Genomic DNA, 8405 nt, shown 5'->3' on the forward strand with positions numbered 1-8405 from the left:
TGCCCATGTCAGTGGTGCTGTCCAGTAACTACATGCCACCAAAGCCTGCTCATTCCAGCATGCCAGCCTTGGTGGGTCACAGATGGGACAACTGACTGCTGTCATCACTAGCCATAAGTTTGAGATTTTGTTCTGTTGGCAATGAGCTGTTCTTGGGTAAATCTGAGTTGAGACAGATCTCAGTGTCTCAGATGTCTCAGTGGCAGCCAAGGTCTGTCCCATCACCCCAGCCAGGATCAGGGCAGCGGCAGATTGGACACACTGCTCCAGATGAGTTGTCCCAGGTGATGCTTAGAAAGGAGAACCAATTTCATCCCTCACTATGCTCTTTTAGCTGATGTAGACCACTAGCTTATTAGATTAAGTTGCTGTAGGGGACTCTTGTTCAACTTCTCACCCATTAGTACTTGTTCTACAGTCGCTGCTAGCCTGTGTGTCCATACTTATTCCTCTGCATGTCATTCTTTCCCTGCTACACAACCTTGCTGTACTTCAAATACTACAAGTGAAAAGTGTTTGCTTAAACATGTTTTTATTATGATTAAAGGAACAAAAGAGCACATTCACAAGACCCATTACATATGGGTACAAGGAAAACAATTTGAATAGTAATATACCATATTTGCCAACATACCATGATTGAGTCAAAGTTTAGGGAGAAATGTGAATTATAAGATTTTTATAATGCATCTTTAGGAAGTCAGGAAGAGCCTTGTAGTATCAGGAACACAGAGAACAAGCAATTGCCTTGTCAGCATAGGAATGGTTGGTGACAGTTGATAATTTAATCTGAGAGATTTTGAGTGACTAATTCTGGAGCAGCTTGGTCATACAGATATCTGGCTTAATTGGAAGGCTGCATTTTTCCCCCATAAACCTTCTGCTGATGTATCAGGTTGCATTTTTCAGTGTGATGACTCAGTACTGTGAGTCCAATTTCATTCCCTTAAGCCTTCATCCATGAGTTACCAGTATTACTCTGTGTAAAGGAAAAGTGAATTGCACCTGTTCTCACAGTGTAATTTCTTTCTGATTTTTTTTCTAGATTAAGCTCCAGCTTTTATGAAGTCTGGATGCAGCAGAGAACATACTTTTCATTTTACCCCTGATACTACAGTGCTCTGGGTCTTGTTGGAAGGGACAGAGTTTTTCAGCTTTCTTCTTTTTAAGGGGAAACACATCTGCCAAAGAAGAGAACGGCGTTGGTTGCGATGTGCTTGATACAGAAGAGGAATGGATGGTCAGCCCTAAATTCTTCAGAGACGCTTGCAGCATCCACTCCAGCCTCTGCTGACCCTACCACCTCTCTGCCTGCTTCATTGATTTCTGCATGTGCTGCATGGACAGCTTGAGATATCTTCAGGCTCTCTGCTGAGGAGATGCCAGACAGATTGGCTGAAGAGCTAAACACGTCAGTAATGCCCATAGCCATTAAGACAGATGTGAGGTTGTATTTTTCCTCCATCTTCATGCGAGGTAAGTACACTTTGATCTTCCTCTCTTCCATAACATTAGAACTGGTCCATTCAGTCAGTTTTTCAAAGTTGATTATACTCTCAAGCTGCAAGGAAATGAGAATGAGATCCATGGAATGGCGACATAACTTCCTTCCTGGCAATGCAGTACTAGTTACTATTATGTGGTTTTTTGCATACACCTTTTGAACTGATTGCTCTTGTCATGGCTTTTTCCTAGGCATGTAGAGATTAATTTTGCTAAGATAGAAAAGCATACCATGACTCTTTCTTCTCTGCTCTGTCTTATTTTTCTTTTGTAGGCTTGCTGCCATTTCTTTAAATAATAATAATAATGAGATGGCTACTCCCTTAAAGCTCCTCCCTGTTTATTTTCTTTGCTTGGGAAATCTATTCTAAAAATCACTCTGTGCTTTTGAGTTTAAAGCTGTCTCTACATTTAAGACCTCTCAGGAGCCAGTTGTTAATGGTAGCCAATTACTGATACTTAAACTATCAGCTGTTACTAGACTGGGAACTGATCTTTCAAGAGAATTTGAGTTTTTAAAAACTAGAAGTTTAGCTGCCAAGTATGCTTCCATCTTATTTACACAGTACCAGTTCATGATCACTCAGTTCAAAGCTATATCTGCCATTTAAAAAAAGAAAATGTAAATTAGCAAAGTTACTGGTTGCACTGGTGACCACTAGAGGGGTGGAAATCTCTTAACCCTATTACGAGATTGGCATCTGGAATAATTGGTTTCTTTTGGTATTACTGATGTTGCTTTGTACCTAGTAATATTTCTTTCCTTGCCTACTTACTGAATGTCTCTTACACAAATCTGGCCATGGCAGTTTGTAGAAACACCATTTCAATATATTCTCTCTTACCACCTCTATCCAAACTTTTTTTTTCTCAAACACACGTATTCTCTTTGATCAAGGCACCTCATTTTCAGACTTTCTAATCAAAATGTACTAGTTTTCCTACATACTTTTTTTCCTAGAGCTGTACATAATCATTCATATGCCTGTCTGTCACAAGTGATGGAAATCTAGCTGTGATTAAATGCCTCTTTATCTTTATAATTTAGATTGAGTTAGCATACTAACATTTCAATGAATTCTCATTTATTACATTGTGTTTCCTATTCAAAATAACTACAGTCCTCCTAATTACAATATGCTATGCCTGTGTTCTGTTCATATCAATAATTGTACATTATGTACATGTTATTTCTGAAATTGCTTTAACCACATCCAATTTTTAGATAGATTAATTTATGAAGACGTGAACAAAGCACATTGAGTGCCACCAAATGAGATAATAGTTAGAACTAGTAAACCTTATATGAACTTTCCAAGAAGCTCCTCAGTGCACAGGAATGGAGATACAAGACCTTTAGAGTTCAAGCCACTACAGTAACAGCTGCTTAGGTGAGAATCATCTTGTCTGCTGTGTCAAACTTTTCACCCTCTAAAGCAGTTCTTTCAGCAAGCCATGCTCAGCATGGGCTATTGCAGGACCCAGTGGGACAAATCTACACTTCTATGCAACAATCACATATTGAATCATGATGAAATTTGTGCTGGTTAAATGTTTTAGGATAACTGTGTTGAAAAGAGCTTTACAACAGCTAAATTTCCATGTGTTTTTAATATTCTGAAGCCAACTTCTAGGGCCATACCTGCTCAAGGCCTGAGACTTCATCAGGCAACAGCACCAACATGCTCATTGTCCCACTGGCAAATGGAAGCTCCAGGATCTTCATTTTCTCAGAAGCCATTGATGCCACTCTAAATAAACCAATCTGGTACATCATCTGCACAGGTTTGCTTTCTTGCTGGAGAACCAAAAAAAAAAAAAAAAAGAGAGAGAGAATATAGTTTTAACAAAGATTATTCTTAGATGCAGAAATATCTAGTTACAGTTAAGATGATTGATTGTTCTCATCCAGGAAGACCTTCCTAGGAAAAGTGGGAATCTGAAGTTATTTCTCAGGAGCTTTGCAATGTCAGGAATATTGTGATGAGAGAGACATAAGGAAAATTCCCTGCTTTTAACACAGTGTCTGAAAGAGATGCAGACAAATGAGCAGATACGCTAATGCAGTGTTCATATAACAACATGTCTACTCTCTTCATAAATTCTAGATTACATCTCTAAGGTAAGCCCATATACCTCAGTCACTCTGAAAGGCATTGCTTGTGTGTCTTCATCCTTAAATGCTTTCTCCCACAGTCCTTTGAAGACAATGGCATTAACCAGAACCATTGCAGTTTGAGAATCCACGGAGCTTGGCTGAAGGACATTTCTGATAATTCCTTTAAGAATGAATAGGAAAAGAGAGTTTACGTATATCATGTTGGCAAGCACAAGGTAGATAGAGAATGTAGAATTTATGGGGAAGAGGATGTAGGGGCAAGGACATTGGTTTGTTTTTTGCAACTGCAATCTTGTTCTTCCAAGATTGATTTTCTTGCTGCTATTGTCAGTAAGTCTTGTTTCTCTCTCTATAAAGAATCACAACAAAAGATAAAAGATGAAGAGATTTCTGTGTTACAAAAAAACTAAACCTGTACATTTTATGATTAGGGGAAGATCCACTGGAATTTCTCTTATCCCAGAATGGTCTTCAACCCAAACAGTACCAAGAAACATAAATATTACTTGCTTCTAACCAAAGAGGAAATTTGAGATATATGTAAAGAATGTAACAAAAGAGGAAAACAGGATTTTACTCTGTTTTCTTCAAAAACTTTGCTCCTGTTTATTCTGCAGTCCTTGTGCACATAGTATGTTCCTCACATTGTCCTGTCACACACATAGCTTACACGTAGCTTGCACACATAGATTACGTGGCCTAGTTTTTGCCTTCACAGAATGTGACTCCACACCAGAGGTTGTGTGGTTGTGGATGTTTTCATCTCAGTTAGAATTCACAGTCTTTCATCTGTGTTTCAAGCATGAGGGAAAGGAATGCTCTGAGGAGATGAGGAATGAAGTAGAAAAATTGAGGAACCACACAGAGAGGCATTAGGGCAAAAATCAAAATCGTGGTACCTCTTTCTATGCATTTTATCCCTACCATCCCTTAACTCCAATTTTCCATTGCCCTTTGTCTGTTAAGATTTTTCAAGAGCCTCATGACTGTATGCCCTGCTTAACAGGCATACAACAGCTCTGGTAAGCTTGAACGCAAAGCACGCTGGCTGAGCTATATCCAGGTTCTCAGTATTAGGGTGAACCAACTCTCACTATGTACAAAGCATGTTCTACCTTACCATTTGTCTGACTTTCTACCCAGGAATTGATGAGCTCTCTGGCTTGATCTGCAGCTGTTTGAAAGTTGATAGGTTCCAAGCCTCCTCTATACAGTTCCTTCACACACTGCAAGTATTCCTGTAAAGCAAGAGTATTCAGCTTTCAGATACGAATTTCAAAACGTTTTGCAAATGTGAAATGCAAGACTGGAATTAACAGATATTAATAATATAGTAGTGTAAAAAGCTATTTTACACTGTATTACTACATGCTATGCCTTATAGTGTATTTAGTAGTGTAATATGAAATAGCTGTATGGTAAGATTTGACATTCTTTTAGCAAGCCATTCATTCTCTGAAGACTGTAGAGTTTCAGGTCGGTGATAGAGAAATGTTATTTGTCCTCTCTTTCATTTGTAAAAACAAGAGAAAAAGAAATTTTCTTAGTGAAACATGTGGAACTCTGACTGTTTTTGCATTACAGAATGGTAGAGCTTTGGCATGGAAATACACTCAGATCAGATTTTAGAGCAACTTACTGGCAGGATTGGGTATCTCTCTTCAGCATAAAGTCTACTGGCAAGGCTGAACGAATAAACATCATTTGGTTTGGTGATTTGGTTGAGGATGTCTCTAAGTGAAGAGTGAACGTTTACAGATGTGCCACACTGAATACAAAGAGAAAGAAAGATGTTGTTATTCTAGTTTTATTACTTAGTAGGTTTTACGTAGTGTATGAACAGAGTAAAGTAGTCAGATACTTCTGTTTACAAAACTATTGTTCATCCTGTCTGTCTTACTGCTAGTAACTACACTGATGTGGTCCTTTTCCAATATTTACAATTTTGTGCTGTTTTTCTTCTGTAATTCCCTCATACTTTTCTCTAGGGAACTCCTGCCTACCTGCTGCAATAATCTAGCTCCAGCAGATCAGCCAGGCTTTCCTTCTTTTCCAACCAGACCCATTTATCCAGAATCATCTAGCTGTCTTGCTTAAGCGTACAAATATCCACAAGTTTCCTCATTCACACAGTATTTTTGTCCTGAGTTTTATCTTCTGTTTGTTCTGAATCCCCTGTTACTTCCTTCTTTTTCTCTGTTCTTATGAACAGTGTTCTCCCAACTGCTGGATGCAGAGCACTAGCTGCTCATCAGAGAGGGCCTGGAACAGCTAAGAGATTGCTTCATCTGCTGTATTTTGCTTCCAGAGGAAAGGGACATAGAGAAGGAGGTGAAATTATTTCTGTACCTGAGCTTCAATACTGTCTCCGAATCCTGGAAGTTTATCAAAGCGAACAACCTGTAATTGAAAATAATAGTAGCTGAAATAATGGTTATGACAAAAAGAAGTTATGCAATCCAGTTTCAAGATTTCTAGCTAGTGCATTTGGGTAACACTCTGGGAGTTGGAGGTGGCCACACTTTTAGATAACTCTGGTTTCAGATTTTCAGCCTCTGAGCTATGCAGTTTCCAAGGGACATTATCATACAATTAAGTGCTGTGGCTCCATTGAGCAGGGCAAAGGTTTTAATCTTTAACTGTAGGCTCACCTTATTTATCTGTGTCCTGGTGCTGTCTTTTGCACCCAGGTATACCATGGCTAGAGCTGACATGATGGCAATGGGGCAGTAGAAGATGTTCTCATTGGCATGGTGGACTTTGAGCTCCTTGAATACATCAAAACAAAATTCCATGCTTGCTGCGCCGATGGAGCCCATGGTGAACTCTGAGTTGTCTAGAGCAAACAGCAGAACAGTGAAAATGTAAGGATGGAATGCTGTACATAGTACCATGCAGGGTACTCTATGGTAGGCTACAACAGTAAATTACGAGCAGTTTTTAGGCAATTAAATGTTAACAAGTAGTTTTAAAGTAATTCTGTGGTAATGTGTCTGTTGCTATATCCACCTCTCATGTGCATGTTCAAAACCATATTCATAAATCTATTTATGTATTTGCATTCAGTTGTCTTTTGGGTAGCAAACTGTCCCAGAAGCCAGTTGCCTCTACATATTTTCGTTCAGTGAAAGCTAGAATTCATTGATACTTTTCAGTACCTCTGATTAAAACACAATCTGATAGGCTTGCAAAACTGGAAATTCAAAGAGCAAATTTCAGTAAAGTTTAGGTTTGGACAGATATATGAGAAAGCAGAGGCTTGCTGACTATTTTATTTCTTATTTTTATTCCCTAAAAATAAATGTAGAGAAATATCTGTTTGTTGCACACTACTTGCTATGAGTAGATCTTCAAAAGTATTTTTACCTTTGTTTTGGTGATGGCAGAATAGATAAGGAATGTAATTTATATGGGGTCATGTAGTCTAGGAGAAAGACACGCATGTAATTCATATTCTGCTCTATTGCACTTTCAGGTATGGTTTGCTTTGCTCAAAGATATGCATGTGTACTGTAGTATAAACTTTCTGTGGAGTTAAATTTTAGTGGGGACATTCAGACAGAAGAGAAATGCAGACATGATAAAATAGCAATGTTTACTACAAAACAGAGCCACTGAATGAATTCTTGTTCATGACATAGACCAATAGAAGATTTATACTTGTTCTGTCTGTTTCTATTATAAAGAGCTGAACTGTACAACTATTGTATAGCCAGTGTGCTTATATAAAGCACAGCTTTTGGAGCCAGCATGAATCTAGTTGCTTTCCTGAGATTTATATAATCTGTGAAAGTCAGAAGTCCTTCAGAGCCCAGCCCTTTATATGCGTACTGAGTGCTGGGGCCTCAGGATTGGATTTTCTGTATTAAACCCCTCAAAAGTTTTTACTGACCACGTGTGTGAGTATACGCACACACATTTTTCTCATTTTCTTTTCTGTATACAAGTTCACATGTATCTATTATTGTAAGAATATACGTTTATGCACCCCCCACATTTTTATCTTGTGTAGTGATCAGCAGCTGCACTTTGCAGGAATTAAACTTCTAGAGAATTTTCACATTAAAATAACTCCCCAGAATTCACTGAACACCATGATTTTGCTCTCTGTGCACTCTGTAGGGCTAGAAGTTAATCAAGCAAACTGCAAAGCATATCAGATAGTGAACGACAGGATAAGATGTTCTGAAATTAAAAACATATTTTAAGCACAAAGAATAAGCCTCCTGAAAACAAACACAAAGCTTTTACACATAATAAAATAGTGCAGAATGCATACACAGGTGAGAAGATTTTATAGGGGGTATCACGCAGGTACTTCACCCTTAAAGATACAACACATAACACAATAATTGTTAATTTTTTAAAGTTTAGGTGCAAGTAAGAGCTAATATAGAGAGAAGGTAATTCCAGAGAGTTGCTTACCTTTTGAGCTTGAGTGCTAAAGGCAATACAGCTTTCTAGCTGTATGTACAGACACTGGCTGAGCCCTGGGGAATATATAGCCTGAATTGTGACCCACCCACAGGTTCCCTTCAGAAGTTTGACCTTTGACGCCATAGAAATCATTTAATGGGATTGGGTTAGATTTTAGTTTCAATAGGTCCATTTTGGATTGAATGGAGAGCAAATATTAGTTTTTAATTCTGGGTAACAATGTGTTTTCTGCCTGTTCTGCTAATCCATCAGGACTGTTGGATGGGAGAGAAGACTGGGAAATATTGCTCATGTTCCATTGAGCTTCAGTTACAACCAGATAATGGGATCTTTAAGAAAACAGAAA

The 8405-nt window shown here is 38.4% G+C and overlaps 1 protein-coding gene across 1 annotated transcript; it reads right to left on the reverse strand.

Annotated features, from left to right (window-relative positions):
- Positions 1–515: 515 nt before the first annotated feature.
- OVAL (ovalbumin (SERPINB14)) lies at positions 516–8094 on the reverse strand. The gene is made up of 8 exons (NM_205152.3): positions 8048–8094; positions 6274–6458; positions 5972–6022; positions 5262–5390; positions 4743–4860; positions 3640–3782; positions 3146–3301; positions 516–1561 (listed from the first exon to the last, which is right to left on the reverse strand). The coding sequence occupies exons 2-8, from the start codon at positions 6439–6441 to the stop codon at positions 1166–1168; spliced, it is 1161 nt and encodes a 386-aa protein (NP_990483.2). The 5' UTR covers positions 6442–6458; positions 8048–8094; the 3' UTR covers positions 516–1165.
- Positions 8095–8405: the final 311 nt, after the last annotated feature.

Source organism: Gallus gallus, chromosome 2 (genome assembly GCF_016699485.2).
Source record: "Gallus gallus isolate bGalGal1 chromosome 2, bGalGal1.mat.broiler.GRCg7b, whole genome shotgun sequence".
NCBI classification, from domain to species: domain Eukaryota; kingdom Metazoa; phylum Chordata; class Aves; order Galliformes; family Phasianidae; genus Gallus; species Gallus gallus.

Excerpts from the sequence above, each read along its gene's own strand:
- OVAL (NM_205152.3), bottom strand. The coding sequence starts at position 6,441 with ATGGGCTCCATCGGCGCAGCAAGCATGGAATTTTGTTTTGATGTATTC. Across the intron at positions 3,783-4,742 it reads GGTAGAAAGTCAGACAAATG|GAATTATCAGAAATGTCCTT; the intron begins GTAAGGTAGAAC and ends TCATTCTTAAAG. Across the intron at positions 1,562-3,145 it reads AAGTCTCAGGCCTTGAGCAG|CTTGAGAGTATAATCAACTT; the intron begins GTATGGCCCTAG and ends ATTTCCTTGCAG.